Raw genomic sequence first — 19733 nt, 5'->3', positions numbered from 1 at the left:
TGTAAAAGTGCACTAGCTAAGGGCCGAAAGTTTTCCTTACCTCCCTGTAAACATAAATTCTCTGATTACCTGTTCTCCCCTTTGAGAGCACTTATACAATTTTGAAATCTCAATCTATTTTCCAAGGAATGTTTCCCAAAATCCAGAGAACTTTATGTTCAAGGAAGTTCGGATGAAACATCACCTAGCTTTTAACGTGTTTATTCTCACAATGTTCTGTTTTAATTTATATATATATGTATCCATTAGAGCGCATTCAGTTATTTCGGTAACACTTATATAGATTGAGTTTTAAACTGGAGCTTCCAAACACACGAGTCACTAATTTTATCGTTTTTAGTCACTAGGTGCGACTCGATCAAAAAGGTTTGTTTTGTTTTAAAGCAAAGACACGTTGTGCTATCTGCTGTGTCCACCGCAGGGAATCGAACCCCGGATTTTAGCGTTGTAAATCTGTAAACTTACCACTGCCCCTACCGGTGGACCGATCAAAAAGGGGTGTTCTGGTTGTAACTGTCATAGTAAATCGCTTTCTGCGAGAGCTTCAGATTACGTTTATGAAATTCAGGTTTCACAATTTAAACAAAATATATATAATTCGTTAAAATATAACACCAACATGTACTTATAGCAAAAAATATCCGTAACACAAAACACATACATTCATGGCAACACAAATCCGTCGATTTGCAGTTTGAAAAGTGGAGTAAATCAAGTTTTCGTTTCATTTCACTTATTGGAAACGATTCAGTAATGGTATTGTAATATTTATTTAGTTTAAATATACGTACTTAATAAGAAATGAGACGACAACAAAGATGGTTTCCATAACAATTCACACCCCTCATAAAACATTTCACTTTAATTCGTAATTCAAGAAAAACATACTTGGAATTTTTGGGGGTTTGGGGGGGTAAGGAACGTAGTAATGCTATTTTGTCCACCTTCAGAAAGTACACTGTATTAAACATCCATCACGAAAACAGCAAGGGTTCGTTTGTTGTAAGAATAAAAAACCTGTTGTGACTTTTAATAGTAGAAGTTCACTTCAATTAAGACACTGAAACCATGACGCATGCTCATTGGGGTGGTCTTCGTTGTTGTTTGCAAGTACCTGAGTGTCAAGAACAAATCTCGATAAGTGAACGAAATGTGCTAAAATTAAAAAGAATATTATGAAAATCGGTTAATACAGGAAGTTCATATGTTTTACGTCAAGATTTGTATTATAGAAAATATAATTTTTCAAATATCACAAACTTTCAGTAATATACAGGCAATAATATTTTCCATTTCTAAAGTGTTTTATGGAAAAACCTTTCACGAATTTTTAAAAACAAAATTATTCAAAGCAGAGCTATTCATACAATGACATTCTGTATTAACAAGTAGGCCAGTTGTTTCCCACGTACATCAACATCGTTGATGTGTACGATTGTTTCCCACGTACATCAACATTGTTGATGTGTACGATTGTTTCCCACGTACATCAACATTGTTGATGTGTACGATTGTTTCCCACGTACATCAACATTGTTGATGTGTACGATTGTTTCCCACGTACATCAACATTGTTGATGTGTACGATTGTTTCCCACGTACATCAACATTGTTGATGTGTACGATTGTTTCCCACGTACATTATAATGCTGATGTGTATAATTCTTTCCTACGTACATTAACAATGCTGATGTGTATAATTCTTTCCTACGTACATTAACAATGCTGATGTGTATAATTCTTTCCTACGTACATTAACAATGCTGATGTGTATAATTCTTTCCTAGGTACATTAACAATGTTGATGTGTATAATTCTTTCCTAGGTACATTAACAATGTTGATGTGTATAATTCCTTCCTACGTACATTAACAATGCTGATGTGTATAATTCTTTCCTACGTACATTAACAATGCTGATGTGTACAATTGTTTCCTACGTACATTAACAATGCTGATGTGTACAATTGTTTCCTACGTACATTAACAATGCTGATGTGTACAATTGTTTCCTACGTACATTAACAATGCTGATGTGTACAATTGTTTCCTACGTACATTAACAATGCTGATGTGTACAATTGTTTCCTACGTACATTAACAATGCTGATGTGTACAATTCTTTCCTACGTACATTAACAATGTTGATCTGTACAGATATTTCCTACGTACATTAACAATGTTGATCTGTACAGATATTTCTTATGTACATCCACAGTGCTCTTTACTTACACCCCTCTAGCCTTTCCTCCAGTATTGAGATCTGTTCACTGAGAGAACTGATCCGATCCCACGGCGATCCGTACAGATAATTTTCGCCAACGCTATTAGGTCTGTCGTTTAGGGAAGGAGGAGTTGTCGTGGAAACTGAAAGAGACTCCTTCTGTAAAGACGAGATTTTGTTTGCAAGGCTTTCCAGTTGAATCTCAAGTCTTGTAAAGTTTCGTTTTTCTTGAATCTAGAATAAACATGACTAAATTATAGCCTCATTGAAATTGAGTTAAAACAAGAATGTCGAGAAAGAACCAATATTAAATCATCGTAATATGTCAGTAACTCCTTTCTGACGTCTACCTTCACGCACCACCAGCTGATTTAAATGGGTATAATTGTTTCTTGAAATATTTTACTTTTACATATCAAAATAACAGTTCAAAACACAACAGGATGTATCTTGTTCAATAAAAATACATTACAATAGTAGAATAAAGAAAAGAGTAAATTTGGTATTTCTGAAAACTTATTCAACTAATTCGTTTTATAATTATCATTTTAAGAATCCATACTAAATTAATATATTTTATTTGTCATTCATATTTATTTTGTTCCTTAGAACATACGTTTGTGAAACGTACCGGAACGGTACAATTATTCACGATAAACATAGAATACACAAATGCAAGTAAGAAGCAATCTGAAATGTGGACCTTGTTTTTCTATGAGCGCCATCTGAAGCCAGTAAAGTAAAGGATTAAATTTTTTAAAAAGCATTATAGTGCAATATGTCAGTTGTTTGTTTGTTGAATTTCGCACAAAGCTACTCGAGCATTCGCTAATTTTGAAGTTACAGACTAGATAGAAAGTAGTGAGCATGTTCTGTGACGGGTTTCGATCCCGCGACTAAGCAGGCGTGAATATGTCACTTCTTAAGCATATAGTATTATAGCGGTATCTGTACATAGTCGTAAAAAAAACAAAAAAAACTGTGATTTTTATATAAACGTTCTCGAGAAGCAAAGTTTGAAATCAGACAGGAAAATATAGGAAAAGTTTTGTTTCCTAACGGATAGTTATCACTGTATTTGGATTAGTTAGTGTCGTTTGGGGTTCTATTGTAGCGCCAGCGGATGATTAGAATACACTGCATTAGAACAGAATTTATGGTTTTGAGATTTATTGGTATGTTTTGAATTTTTACTCTACATGTTTTGTGGTATTCTTTAGTGGAAACTTTATGACCTTGAGTAAACATTAGTGAACAAACTGTATTGCAATAATGTTTTCAAATTTTCTAACGTACCTTTTACTAATTTATACGTTAACAATACAAACAGTGAAACTCAATAGTCTTGTAAGTAATATGATAGTGGAATATGTACTCACTATGTAATGAAAACTTTATGAAATAGACTGAAAATTTAAAACAAAAATCATAAGTTACTAACGTTAAATTTTAACACACATGCATAAATATACACCATGCGGTAAGTTTACGGACTTACAACACAAAAGACTGGGGTTCCATTCTCCGCAGTGGACAGAGCGCAGATAGCCCTTGTGTAGCTTTATGCTAAAACAAACAAGCCATTGGTTTGTTGTTTTTTTTGTAAATTTTGCGCAAAGCTACGCGAGGGATATGTGCATTAGCCGTCCCTAATTTAGCTGTGATAGACTAGAGGGAAGGCAGCAAGTCAACACCACCCACTACCAAATCTTAGGATAGTCTTTTTTACCAACGAATAGTAGGATTGACTAAACATTATAACGCTCCCATGGCTGAAAGGGGAAGCATGTTCGGTGACGGGGATTAGAGTCCGCGAACCTCAGATTGCGATTCGAGCGCTATTGGCACCAGTCCATCGCATGCCAGGCCACAAACAAACCAAGCAGACAATACGTATCGTGCATTGTTAGCGAGGGTAGCTGATCACATGTGTGTATTTTCCCTTAAAGTAACCCAGCGTAGAATGTTCCTAAAGTGGTCAAAGAATATGACAAGTGTCCGAGTATCCAAATGAATAAGTATATAAAATATTCTAGATATAAAAAAAGGCAGGTGTTTGAACATTCGTTTCTGTTTCGTTAACAGTGAAAAATTAAACTGAGAATAATAAAACAAAATTTAAGTTTTAAGACTACAACTCAGTGCACGGATATTCAACATACAAGTGCAAGAATATGCATTACTACGGTAATTTTTAATTAATTCTATAATTACATGTTACTAAATCAAATATGAACAACTACGGTAATTTTTTAATGAACCTTAGAATTACATGTTACTAAAACAATTATACACCACAGCGGTAATTTGTTTAAAGAACCCTAGAATTACATGTTACTAAACCAATTATGCACCACAGCGGTAATTTGTTTAAAGAACCCTAGAATTACATGTTACTAAACCAATTATACACCACAACGGTAATTTGTTTAAAGAATCCTAGAATTACATGTTACTAAACCAATTATACACCACAACGGTAATTTGTTTAAAGAACCCTAGAATTACATGTTACTAAACCAATTATGCACCACAACGGTAATTTGTTTAAAGAATCCTAGAATTACATGTTACTAAACCAATTATGCACCACAGCGGTAATTTGTTTAAAGAACCCTAGAATTACATGTTACTAAACCAATTATGCACCACAGCGGTAATTTGTTTAAAGAATCCTAGAATTACATGTTACTAAACCAATTATGCATCAAGTTCTTTGTGAGTCCATGAAATCCAAAGATGTTGTAATTAATCCCACTAATTACTTCTAGGGATCTCTAGGTATTTTACATAGTAAATTAGAGATTTCACACATTTTCTGGTTCAGATCTTTAGGTTGAGTGTTAAATAGACAAACACACAAAATAATTTTATTTGTTGTCACATGTGAACTCCCACCGATAATGAACAAGTCAGTTATTTATGGGTTAAATGTCAAGAAATCTGAACGGAAACAGAACACACTGAAAATTTTACTATTTTTTCCACAATGTAAAGAACCAACTTAATTTCTTAAATCAACCAAAACATTGACCTTTTCCATTTTCATGACCTTTTTCGTCAGTTCTTCGTATACTTGCAGAAATTCTTGATATTCAGGAACACGATTCAAACTTACTAGGGAAAGAAAACGACAGGGTTTATGATCGCGTTATATTATTTAAGTTCAAGAAAGGGTTGTTTATCATTACACATTTATAAAAGAATCTCCGATATCCAAAATAAAGAAGAAAAATAGATATGATGGTTATATCAAAACAGCAACCTCCAGTGATTCAGTTGTAAGTTCGAGGGCTTGTAACGTTAAATTTACTGTAGTGAGCACAGTACAGATAGCCCATTGTGCATCTTTGTGTGTCGCATAAAATAAACAGTACTTGAAGAGAATTGTTAATAACAGTAAGAAACATAGAGGAAGATAACGCGCATAAACGATTGAAAAGCTTAGAAACTGAACTCTGCTGTTTGGATATCAGAAGTACACTTTCAATTCCCAATCCATGTCTAATACGTTAAACACTAGATTCATAAAATGACTTATAAACACGGAGGAAGAATGAGAAAGTGGATAAGTAGAACCAGTCATTATAATTCATTATTTTAATCATTACTTTTAGTGCATCTACAATAATGCAAGAAAAGGTTTCTTAAATTATAGCTTATAAAAATATGCAAATTTTATAAATGAAATAGTACAGTTTCGTTTTTACGCAAACATTGAGATTCTTTCATAACGAGAGAACATCTGAAGCTGTTTATCTTTACACTTACAGCTAATTTCGCCATCAATCACGAAAATACCCGAACAATAAACACGTGTGCCACCTTATGGGGCTCATCAATCACGAAAATACCCGAACAATAAACACATGTGCTACCTTATGGGGCTCATCAATCACGAAAATACCCGAACAATAAACACATGTGCTACCTTATGGGGCTCATCAATCACGAAAATACCCGAACAATAAACACATGTGCCACCTTATGGGGCTCATCAATCACGAAAATACCCGAACAATAAACATATGTGCCACCTTATGGGGCTCATCAATCATGAAAACACCTGAACAATAAACATATATATCACCTTATGGGGCTCATCAATCATGAAAACACCTGAACAATAAACATATATATCACCTTATGGGGCTCATCAATCATGAAAACACCTGAACAATAAACATATGTATCACCTTATGGGACTCAACAATCACGAAAACACCTGAACAATAAACATATGTATCACCTTATGGGACTCAACAATCACGAAAACACCTGAACAATAAACATATGTATCACCTTATGGGGCTCAACAATCACGAAAATACCTGAACAATAAACATATGTGCCACCTTATGGGGCTCAACAATCACGAAAACACCTGAACAATAAATATATGTGCCACCTTATGGGGCTCAACAATCACGAAAACACCTGAACAATAAACATATGTATCACCTTATGGGGCTCATCAACCACGAAAACACCTGGACAATAAACATATGTACCACCTTATGGGTCTCATCAATCACGAAAATACCTGAACAATAAACATATATATCACCTTATGGGGCTCAACAATCACGAAAACACCTGAACAATAAACATATGTATCACCTTATGGGGCTCATCAATCACGAAAACACCTGAACAATAAACATATGTACCACCTTATGGGGCTCATCAACCACGAAAACACCTGAACAATAAACATATGTATCACCTTATGGGGCTCATCAACCACGAAAACACCTGAACAATAAACATATGTATCACCTTATGGGCTCATCAATCAATGGGGCAGTGACATAAGACAGCATAAATTTTGATTCATTTGATCCAAATAAGCGTCACCTTGAGAGGTGGGGTAATACAACATTCGTAAAGATATACTAAACTACCCGTAACACTCTTAGAGACAGAATAAAATGTGGTTCATTTGTTTTAGTAACTTTGGGATGTGTATAATTAATTAAATAAAAATATCGCTCTGAGTGCAAAATTATTTTGCTGCTACCATTAGACGTAATGTTCGTTTCTTTACTAATTTACATATTGTTAAAAAATGTTGTAATTAAAATAAAACTTGGTAAATTAACATATTAGACTAAAGCTTTAAGTTTGTTCCAAAAAGTAAAAAATATTATAATTATTTCATACGATGCCATTATGTAATTACAAACATATTCAAATATGTTCTCACTTTTGCAGGATCTGCCATCCGACTGTAGTTTGAATCCTTTATGACAGCCACAGCGGTAACTACCAAGGGTGTTGATACACTGGTGATCACATACGTTTTCATCTTGTTCACACTCGTTAACATCTGCAAGAAACCCACAGTGATCTCTGCTAAGCCTAATATTCACTCCATAATCCAACGTTTTCTCAAAGTATGTGACGCGCTTCCACGAGGGGGGCAAAAATGATCTCTTGGGGAGGGGCGTTTTAATATATTTTTCATTAATGAAAATAATAAGTAATTACTACAAGATATATATAACATTTTAATGTGTATCTCGTCACTTAATTCACTCTTTCACTCATTTAAAAAAGAGGGGGCGTGCAAGAGATCGTAATTATTAAAGGTGTGGACGATAAAAGTTTGGGAAACCTTGCCTTAAAATATTTCTTTATTTGGTATTTATTTGTACGTAATTTCTGTCATTTCAGAGTAGCATACAATTAATATTTGTCTATCTGAAAATATTTGTGAAAATTGCTACAAAAATATGAAACGTTTTAAGAAGTTCTACATTTTATTAAGTCAAGAAAATTCATAGACTACTGGTCAATAAAAGTCAAGAGTTACATGAAGATGAAAAATCTCAAACTTATTCAGTTTTTTATTGGTTAATTAACAAATTTTCAAACTCTTCAGAGGCCCATTTTTTTCAAGATATTACGTAAGTGTTTTCTCCTATCAAAATTTTCCCGACTTTATGTTGATTTCACTTACTGTATAGCTTTAAAAATATCTTCCGTAGGAATGTCTCATTTTATTAAATTATACAAATTTAATGAAAAACCAGATGTATTCATATTGATGGGATTTTCTGGCTTTTCTTTAGTATCTGATTTTAATCCCACTCCAGAAATGTCGACTCTTTAAAAGTGTTTTTGGTATTTCGTTTTACCTTTCACCCCTCAACTCACCTATTTCACAAAATGTGCCTGTCCAACCTTTAGGGCACGAGCAATAGCCTGGCTTAGTGCATTTTCCGGAATTGCGACAGGGTCGAGTGCAAAGAGCTAAACGTAAAAATAATGAGATAAACAACTGAGCACTATAAAAGGTGTTAAGATTATTGTTTTAATATCCTCTTTTATATTTCTTAAACCTAATATTTATCTGTTCAGAGGATTATAAACATTTAGATGGATAGTAACAGAAAGATTTCAAACTACTCTCGTCGAAAACTGTACACATATATATATATGCACATACATACCAAAATTATTAAAATATATAATTTTGGTAGTTTCTTGCCCTACCTTTCATACATCCATGAGAAGCTGGCGATATTTGGGTCCACCCTGGACAACAAGCATAAATTCTCTCAGTCTGGGTAGCGATCTTATAAACTGACCGATAAGCTCTTTCGTACACCACTCTGTAAAAAATAAAATCTATAAAGGCTTATTAGGAATATTACTACATAACTCGAAGCACGGCTCCAAAACACTTAACCACAGGACTAGAGCCCCATCACCAAAAAAAACAACAACAACTTATAACAAATTACTATAAAACTAAAAGACTCCATTGTGTTCTTCAACTTCTGTGATCTCGATTTTTAACAAGATGTATGAAACAAATCCATCATGTTTCTGTGGGCATGCACGAGATTGCATCATTTTTTAAATCAAGCCCCTATAATCCAAAAGTTTACCAACCATCTCTCTAACTAAAACTGACTCCTTCTTCAGATGAACCTTGGATACTTCTTGTAGTTAACAATGCTCATTCCACAAAGACTTGTTGTTGTTTTTTAATTAATAATACAACTATAGGATTCAGAAATGTTTCTCTATTCAGAGTCTTCCTTAAAGTTCTATTTTGAAAGCAATTCTCATGGAAATGTGGTGTAATGAACCATTTCCTTTTTTAACATCAGAGTAAAATATATTACATTTATAGCTCAAGAACTGTGATACACTTTCAAAACACTTGAAATTTAAATAACAAAAGAAGATATGATGGAAATTGCTATCTTTAACAGGTTTTGTAAGCACAATGGAAATAGCTAACTTTAATAGGTTTTTGTAAGCACAATGGAATGCCAATGATTATATTTTGCTGAGGCTGCACCTTTTGAGGGCATATATTATTCAATTAACCACTTGTGTGACTTACTTGTACGAAGTACAAAAACGGTACTCTTTTTTCTCACATAAGTGCCTATAAGTCTTGTAGATAGGTTTACAGTAGGAATCCACGTGCTTTACTGGTCTCGTAACAACTTTGTTGTGCAAACATACGTGGCGCCTGAAAAAAAAAATCAACAACAAAATACATTTGTATGTTTGTTTATGGCATTAACAGAAAACATGTTTGTTTTGTAGATCTTCGCTAGCTTAGAACCGATAGACTAGAAGAAAGGCAGCTAGTCAACATCACTCACCGTCAACTCACTCTTGGGCTACTCTTTTACCAACGAAAAGTGGGATAGACTAGAAGAAAGGCAGCTAGTCAACATCACTCACCGTCAACTCACTCTTGGGCTACTCTTTTACCAACGAAAAGTGGGATTGACTAGAAGAAAGGCAGCTAGTCAACATCACTCGCCATCAACTCACTCTTGGGCTACTCTTTTACCAACGAAAAGTGGGATTGACCGTAACGTTATAATATCCCCACGGTTGAAAGGGCGAGAATGTTGGGCAACGGGTTTTGAACCCGCGATCTGCGAGTCGAGTGCCCTAATAACCAGGATATGGCAGTCCGCGAAGACTTTATTTATACTTTTAAAAAGAATATAGAACGAATACATCTGTAAGACATTACATAAAATATTGGTAATAATTTGGTTTATGTAGTCTTTATTTTTTATAATAGTACAGGGTTTAAAAGTAATCGTGTGGTTTTCATGAAGATTACGCAGTACTGAAATAAAATAGTTTATAGTTTGTTTACGTGCACAGCTGTACAAAGAGCTTTCTGTGCTGTGTACTCCGAATGGATAGAACCCCAAATTTTAGCGTTCTAATTTCCCAAGATTACATCTGAGACACCGGAAAAGAGGCTTAACAAAAAAAAAGTTGCAGCTCGAATAATCTAATAAGTATAGAACCAAGAAGAACTTCTTCATAAAGAACAGGGTTTGCGTTTTTAGAGGTTATCAGTGTTTATGTACAAAGAGTTAACAGTCCAAAATATTCAATCTAGGCACATACGTTGAATTAGCCTTGTTTTATAGGCAAAATAAACTCTTAAATAAACTTGAATTATCCTCAGTCAAAAGCAATTATTGTCAAGTGATTATCGGTGGTAAAAATTGGAACAAAAAACTTGCATCTCGCTGAAAGCCGGAAAATTTGAATTTCTTTGGTTTTAAGCTATGACAGAGATGCGATTACCAGATCACCGCGAACTGTCAGTTTTCCACTCATTTTCAGTTCTACTAAAAATCTTTTTAAAAATCAACATTTTTGACTTTTCTAAAATGTTAATTTCCCCCTCTTCTCCCCTCTTTTTTTTTTCTCAATCAAGGGTTACACCATCGATTTGATTTGGTTCATTTTCTCACCACTTTACACCCCGTTACACCTTAAGGACTCGATAAGACTCTACCAAAAATATAGAAAAAATACTGACATTTATGAATTTTTTTATGCATAATGAACTTAAACAAACTGAACATTCTTTAGTTGCGTAGTACATGCTGTTGTTCATTATTATTGGTTTATAAGCAAGACTCACGAGAATCGTAGCCGCTGAACTACACATATCAAAGTTTTAAAGAATGTGTTTCTGTATTAATTAATTTATTTAGACTATCACCATGTTACCTTATATTTTGTTTATATTTTAATACACAAGCTTTCGACTTAATTATCTGAGCCTTCCACAGGTGAAAGACGTTTAGTAAACAAATAGATCTAAAAGTAGTACAGAGATGCGATTACCAGACCATCACGAAACCTCAACTGTTGCTCATCCTCAGTTCTATTAAAAATATTTTAAAAAATCCTGTAGAAGGCTCAGGTAATTGAGTCGAAAGCTTGTGTATCAAAAAATTAAATAAAAACTAAAATACGTGGTGATATTACAAATAAATTACTAAATACAAATGTGTTTTTTTCGCTAAAAAATTGATTCATTCAGTTCCCAGGTTAATATAAAGTAGAAGCAAATAATTCTACAAAACACTGCAGACATAGACACGAATACACTTTAAATACAGCTGAGAAAGTTACAGAAGCCCAATTGATACGTATAGATCTCTTTCGTTTATCATTATAATTTTGTGAAATAGTGAATTCATTTTTTTTTTTGTCTATGATTTTGTTTATCGTTCATGTATTGTTCCTTGTAACGTTTGGTTTATCTATAATTTTTAGTTACATTAAAACGCTAACTCACCTTACTAGCTGATCATGTTTATTTTCTATGTATTATGAAACTGGCACCAGCTTCCCTAGCGGTTATGTACAGAGGTTATTAATGTAGCAAAATATTATGTAAAATTGTGATCACATGAGATGTACTCTCGTGACCTAATAAATACCTTGCCATAAGCTTCATAAACTGAGTCAGGAGATAGTTAGTGAATTATTGCTGCTTGTCACTTGATATTGTTATTAATAAAGAAAAGTGATTTTGGAATATTGTGTTGTTGTTTTTTGGAATTAGGTTTTTTCCTCTTCTGGTTCTTTTTTCCTGATTTCATTATATGATATAATTAATATTGATATTTATGTTTTATTGTTCATTAACATTAGTATCAAGTCCTGGCCAGGCACGAGTTTATTCCAAATGTTTGTTACAGTTTAATAATTTTGTTGTTGAACTCTGGTTGTAGCGGCGTGTTATATTAGACCGTTAAAATTTGTTTTGTTATTAAGAACTAAGAAAACAAACGTCTCTCAGGGATGATTTTGGCAGTGTGGTAGAGCAGAGAACTCAGCACAGGAGTCGAAACGTTGTCACCTCAACGAACTTTCAGGCAGGAGAAGATCATAAAGAACAACCATTCTACCATAACAAAACCAACTCAACTGAAAACAAGAAAACGATAAGCATCCCTCTTCACATATTCGTGAAATGATTTTTTTTTTGTTTTATACAAAGTTTGGTAACTAGCCTTGGAATACGTAATACGAATACATAATAAGCTCCAAAACACTGAATAAACACTTTAACGTTAGACTAACCAACTTCACAGTGGATGACACAGAATTCAAGGGCAACGATTGATTACAGTTTGATTAAGACAACTGATGGAAGGAACTCCACCGGGCACATCACACAAATCGCATATATATACGCTGTAATACTGAACTAAACTGACTAACACTTGTTAAGTTCCATAGATATATCTATATGACTTATAGAGGTTCGTGCTTTTAGCACTGGTGTTGATTGAACGACACATTATACGACCCATGAAATAAACGTCAGAAACTCCCTAAGATTCAGATATAGTTCAACGGAGTGAAAGCAGCCAGTCAGCAGAATCCGTCGCCACAAGGGCTTTCTACGGTATAGCCTTGAAACGAAGAAGGGGTTGACTACCACTCTTATAACGCACCCCAGAGCTCAAAGTGCAGAGCGGTATATTGTGGCTCAAACCTTGGACCTACCTATTCGATGTCCGACTTGTTAACCACTAGGTTAAGCCAGGCCCCTTTAGTAGTATGAAAGTATGGTGTTGAAATGATAGTTTCTATAAAATTATATACTTATATAGAATTCTGATAACTTATGAGTGGAAGAAAAGACGAATATGAAATCATATATCAACCACACTATATCTGCAACATACGATGTCGGCGAGGCCTTTCGTCAGTATCAGGGCTTATCAGGTTGGCTGGGGTACGAAAGACAGAGTAGGTGTCTATTTATATCAATAATTGCATGAACAACCACTGTTATGGTATGAACGAGATTAACCAAGTGGAATATAATTACTACCATTTTTGTAATTCAAGTCAAAACTATGGTAAAGATTAACAACACATCATTACTTATTTTATTTTTAACGCCAATTATGTATTTTTTATTTTTAACACCAATTATGTATTTATTTTATTTTTAACACCAACTATGTATTTATTTCGTTATTAGTTTTTAACTTCAATTGCCTCTACTTTCATTTAGAAGAACTGACGAAACAGCAAGCTAACAATTTTCTTCTGGCTTTGTAAAATCGAAACTAAATTTTATCAGAATACTGATTGTAATTATGCAACGTTTTAATGATACTGTAATTTGAAATGTTGCTTTTTATCCAAATACATAATATGATTTATTCAGTGCTGTAATTAGTGGATCCTGATTAATTCTGTGTAATACTCATAGCATGGAAACCACAAAAGTATGTCCCATAAAGTGTGTTATGACTAATACAAATTTTCTGTTTTTTATTCGTATTAATGATGTTTCTGTTACTGGTAAATATGCATCATTTCCTAGATGATGACAAAACTCCCACATTTCGTTTCGTAAATATCTGGTGATATTATGATGTTAAAATATCATCTTTGCTTAGTCTAACCCGTTAATATATGTCGAAGTTTGCCAATTATTCTGAATTATAGTAAAGTTAATTCGAGTAAAAATAAAACAAATAAACAACATTGTGTTATTAACCCTAACCGTAATTCTGACTTGTCAATGACTTAAATAATTAAAATGGAAATAATTACACTTCACTTGGTTGATCTAGTTCACACTATTGTTCATGCAAATGGAGATATAAATAAAGGTTATATCACTACTATATCTGTTGTATACCACCTGGCCTGATGATCCCCAATATTAGGTGAAAAGTCTCGTCGGATAATATTAGTTAGGGCATATTAGGTTAGGGTTTTAAAGACCTTTTTGCTGACATAAAATTTACACACTCTTGGTCAAAAGTTTTAGGGTTTAATGTAAGAAACAGGCCACCTCGTGCACAGTAGTATCAACCCTAAATTGGGAATAATCTGGCCATTAAAATATAAGTTTAAAAGAGTCCATCTTGAAACACTAAACCCAATAAAATATAATACATCAAAACAGCGACATCTATCGATAAACAATTATAATACACAATTACAAAAATATTCAATTCAACAAGTGTTTACGTTACAAAACAATACTATGTATTTTAACATTTCCAAAAAAATTCATAATTATAATATGGGGTATTAATACACAAGAAAAGTAATATCAATCCCATAAGTCCTGATAACACCATTAAGGTTTTGCTCAAGCTGTTAAAAGCACTTTCTCATTGGAAAAGAACAACTGAAGACGAAGAAAACTGTGAAAAGCATACACGTTCTTACGTTAGTGTGAAGCGGGATTAATGAATTAACCTTATAATTATACATCTTGCTGATATATATGCATGCGACATGCGGTGCTAGAGTTACTATGTCTGTCAGTTAGCCAGAGTATTAGAGCATGATTTAAATCTGAATCACTTTTATTTCAAAGCCAAACACAGCAGGTTTCGTTGGTCCACAAGATAACAGAGGTCGTCATAATCTTAAAGTTTTGCGTAAGAATGACATTATCTGTTGTGTTACTGATGGAAATAAATAAATATTCTAAAACATCCATGATAGACTGTATCGAAACAAACAGTTCGGATGGCAGTAGGAAATGAAAACGATCCAAGCTATCTACCCTAGCAAAATGGACCGTATGTTAAAACTTTTGTCAATTCTTATCTGTCAATGAACACTCGGACGTTCTTCCTTCAACACACCTATATAGCCCAGTATACGTGCACACAGAGTTCTATCTTTCGAGCATTTATGTTCATGAAAAAAAAACACAGGGAGGGTAATGAACAAAACACACACACAGGGAAGGGAATGAACAAAAAACATACACACAGGGAGAATAATGAACAAAACACACACACACAGGGAGAGTAATGAACAAAACACACACACACAGAGTAATGAACAAAACACACACACACACAGAGTAATGAACAAAACACACACACACACACAGGGAGAGTAATGAACAAAACACACACAAACAGGGTGGATAATGAACAAAACACATACACAAAAGGAGAGTAATGAATAACTTGACCCGAGAAGTTTGGTGTTCCTCAATATTGTAGATTTCACCACCTGTGTAGTTTGGGAGAGAGAACTGTTCTAAACGTAATCTAGTGACGATTGAAGTAAATGAGGCATGATAGTACAGTTTGGGAGAGAGAACTGTTTTAACGTAATCTAGTGACTATTGAAGTAAATGATGCATCATAGTACAGTTTGGGAGAGAGAACTGTTTTAACGTAATCTAGTGACCATTGAAGTAATGATGCATCATAGTACAGTTTGGGAGAGAGAACTGTTTTAACGTAATCTAGTGACCATTGAAGTAAATGAGGCATGATAGTACAGTTTGGGAGAGAGAACTGTTTTAACGTAATCTAGTGACTATTGAAGTAAATGATGCATCATAGTACAGTTTGGGAGAGAGAACTGTTTTAACGTAATCTAGTGACCATTGAAGTTAATGATGCATCATAGTACAGTTTGGGAGAGAGAACTGTTTTAACGTAATCTAGTGACCATTGAAGTAAATGAGGCATGCTAGTACAGTTTGGAAAGAAAACTGTTTTAACGTAATCTAGTGACCATTGAAGTAAATGAGGCATGATAGTACAATTTGGGAGAGAGAACTGTTTTAACGTAATTCAAACTGAAGATGATGTAGTCTGTATGTCCAATGAAGTACACATTTATTTTATTTTGAGAAACTTCCTAAAAATCATTGTCCTAGTTTATAATTAGCTGTTGAAATCTGTTGAATAATTATGAAGATATTATAGCCTGCACACGTTTTTAGCTCTCAGCTGTAAACTTTCCTAAATAACTGTATATTCTATGAGGTAAGTACGTGTATTTTTGCTGGCTTGTATAGCGTTTCCATATTACAGACCTGCAGACCCGTGATTTATATATCATTATCGACCTTTACGATATTATTACGTATCTCTGATATTACGTATTTACGATATCCTTAAGAACCTGTGATCATTTTGGATCTAAAAAGCATCCAAGTGTTAGAGTTTTAAATACTATGACATAATTATGGACAAAACGTAGTGTGTCTTAAATGTTCAAGAAACAGTTAGAAAAGTTATGAAATTGTTAAGTATATTTGCGCCACAGCCAGATCAACTAGGTCCTAATATATGGGCATTTTTTAACACCACACACATCATAATAAACTGAGTCAGTTTGTGTAACTCAAGTGATGTTAAATAGTACATATACTTTCGTATATTTCAAATGTTTACTCACATATTACGTTAAAAACTACGATATACATATATATTTAATCTCTTTGTTACACAAAGTATGCAATGTCACTTTAAAAGAAAGTAATAAATGACTAAATATTTGAGAACTGAAACATATAAACAAACAGAAGTATTTTAATGTGAAATACTTAACATAAATAATGGTTCAAGTACTGTGAAAAAAATGTATGAAAAAGAGCCTTATGAAATTCGTTCACCGGTGGGACAGCGACGGACACAACAGATAACCCAATGTGGCCTTGCTCTAAAAAACAAACAAACAAAAAATCATATTCAACACTTGGCAGGTACGTATCCTAAGATTTCGTGTTTGCAAACTTGAATAAAAGTCTCATCACTTTTAACACTATATAGGGTCACATCCTACGGTTTCATGTTTCCAGTCAGTATAAAGTAAAATATCCATCCGATCAAAACCTTATTGGTTAGTGTCAATTAAATCATATATGATGCCCAGCAACTTACCTTTATCTAAATATTATAAGGGATTTGGTGTACGTCAGCTGAGGTGCATCTCAGATAAATCCTATATAATACCATGGTGTATATAATGTCAACTAAATTCTATTATGCACAATGATGCCTGCGTCAAATAAATCAAACTCACTCAATGACATGCGTTAAGTTAGATCATAAAGTAAGGAAAGCTTGAGTTGCCATTCAAATAAAAAACATGCCTTCTGCGCGCCTACAATTTAAACACTCTTTTGTAAATAGAGACTTCGCGAAATCACATACAGATTAGACTTTTCTACTTTCAAAGTCACACCTAGCGGAAGAAAAAGTGTGAATGAAATTATAACAAAAAAGCGAACATGTTACTTTGTTGCAATTTTCATTCACTCATCGAATCACATATCGCTCATAAGAAGTAATAATCCACGTACTCTCGAAACTGTGGGGAGTTTGTACAACAGTTAGGGCTAAAAAAAACTTCTCTTTGATTTTAAAAATGATACGAGTTAAAATAATTCAAGTAAAAGAACAAATATGCCAGTTTTGTCTTCCTACCTATTAATAATATCGCCACTGGTGGTTGAAAGTGTAATCAGGATAAGAGACTGAAGGATCTTCTTTTTGTCCAATCTTAGTTGTAATTTCTATTAATCACTAGTAAACCGAGTACTGAAAACTATCTTGCCATTGACGAAGATATAATACCTAAGAGGCTACTTGGAGAAGGTCTATACAATTCTAATTCGAAAATAATCGCCTCCAAAACTATTGAATGCTTGCATGTGTATGTATTTTATGATAATAATAATCACTTTCCTCTTAATTTAAGTTAAATATCAAGACTGCGATAAATAAACCTTGCGAAACGCACCCTTAATTGAATGCGAACACACAAAAACACAGGTTGAAAATATAAAAAAACTACTCTTTGATACAGGAGATATGCTGAAAAGCAGCATAGGAAAACAATATAGTTTGGTGCTATAGACATCCTGCTGAAGATAGATTTTGGAGTCAATTAAAAAGTATGCACGAGATTACAAATAGATGCCGATTCCATATGTATATGTTTATCATAAATATTTATGAATTAAAAAATGAGTACTTTCTATTTACATTAAAACGTTCATGGTTACTTAAATGGGTTGTACAGTATTTTTGATTGCTCTGATAACGTAATTAAGGCCATAATATGTAGATATTATTAGCTTTCGAGACTGCTATTTTCAAAAATGGCAATTTGAGGCTAGAGGTCAACATGTTATGGAGTTTGGTTAAAATGTGTTGATAAGTTCTAGATTGATTATAAACTTTGGATAAAATTATTAAAAGTTCATCACCAAGTTTTTAGAATGTAAAGTCGTTGGAAGTGACAAGTCGTGTCGTCATGTGTCAGGAAACAAGTAACAAACACGACTGTAAAAGTCTTCTAAAGCCAATAAAATTAAAGTATAAACACACGACATTTTCTCAGAGCCAAATTGTTACCACTGCCTCGTGCTATAGCTTTCCACTATCTCGAAGTTTCTTTCATCCGTTCTGGTAATATATTTTATTCTAAGAGGTTTCAAGAAAACTCGACGCCCTTAACATCGAATATAAAAGATTCATTGTTAAGCCTCACTCCAGAAGAAGCCGTTTCCAACACGATGTCTTAAGTGAGGTTATACTAGTGTTTGAGGAGGACAGTTACTCCTGCATTTATTCTCATTAACTATAGTTACTTCATTTAGTTTTTTCCTCATCGTAATAGTTTTCATGTAGGGCCGCTTATCAGTTATACGATCCACTTCATCGCGGAAAAGGAGACGATAGCTGATGACATACTACGTCGTGCTTCGCTGGAGTTTGTCTTGAATATTCCAGGAAATTATGGAGCTGGAGTGGTTAAAAGCAATGTGTACACCCGTCAAAATATATCGTTTTAATATAAGTTTCAAATGTTGTTTTTAACAAGAAGACAAACCTCTTTCCTATCAACCAGCCCATGGTTGTAGCTTTCTCCTTTAACTGAACAGTTAACAGTAGGGATGCACGGGTACCCGGCCAGATATTTGGCCCCGGCCGGGTATTAGGCTACCCGGTAATACTCGGCTTCGGCCGAGTGTCGAGGTTAGAAATCTAAGCCCTAATCTTTGTGGCAACTAACGCAGTACTGAAAGTTACAGTCACAAAAAAAAATAAAAAACGTGTTCCGAGCAACAAAAAACTGACCACCCGCTGGGGATTCAAAGAACAATATTGGTTGATAACAGGCGTGGCTTGAGAAGTGGATTTCCGGGGAGGTGTTTTTTTTTTTAGAACAATAGGGGTTAGGGTTTGAGAAGTTGGTGCTAGGCATTGAAAGTTGAAAGTAAAACTTGAATGTTCTGTTGGTGATTATTTGGTTAAATGTAATAAACGTCCATTTAGTTTTTGTTTCTAATTTTTATGCATGTTGTTGTTGTTGTTGTTTTTTTTGGGGGGGGCGAGGGGAGAACTCGATCCCGGTTTACACCCGGCCCCTGCCGAAGCTTAGTGACGGGGTATCCGAACCCGGTATTCGGC

At 34.0% G+C, this 19733-nt stretch overlaps 1 protein-coding gene across 2 annotated transcripts in view; it reads right to left on the bottom strand.

Annotated features, from left to right (window-relative positions):
• Window positions 1–844: 844 nt before the first annotated feature.
• Window positions 845–19733, bottom strand: part of LOC111086544 (epidermal growth factor-like protein 8) — a 32349-nt gene continuing 13460 nt past the window's right edge. Inside the window, exons 3-9 of one of the 2 annotated variants that reach the window (XM_022389745.1) lie at window positions 9584–9715; window positions 8722–8840; window positions 8383–8478; window positions 7430–7552; window positions 5258–5340; window positions 2232–2457; window positions 845–1114 (exon numbers count right to left, since the gene is read on the bottom strand). In XM_022389745.1, coding sequence (XP_022245453.1) covers window positions 1080–1114; window positions 2232–2457; window positions 5258–5340; window positions 7430–7552; window positions 8383–8478; window positions 8722–8840; window positions 9584–9715 — 814 coding nt within the window. In that variant the 3' untranslated portion in view covers window positions 845–1079. The remainder of the gene's footprint in view (window positions 1115–2231; window positions 2458–5257; window positions 5341–7429; window positions 7553–8382; window positions 8479–8721; window positions 8841–9583; window positions 9716–19733) is intronic. The other variant, XM_022389746.1, reaches the window with a different exon arrangement.

Source organism: Limulus polyphemus, unplaced genomic scaffold (genome assembly GCF_000517525.1).
Source record: "Limulus polyphemus unplaced genomic scaffold, Limulus_polyphemus-2.1.2 Scaffold1177, whole genome shotgun sequence".
In the NCBI taxonomy this organism is placed as follows: domain Eukaryota; kingdom Metazoa; phylum Arthropoda; class Merostomata; order Xiphosura; family Limulidae; genus Limulus; species Limulus polyphemus.
The sequence above is the reverse complement of the archived record's forward strand: the minus strand, read 5'-3'. Positions and strand labels throughout refer to the sequence as shown.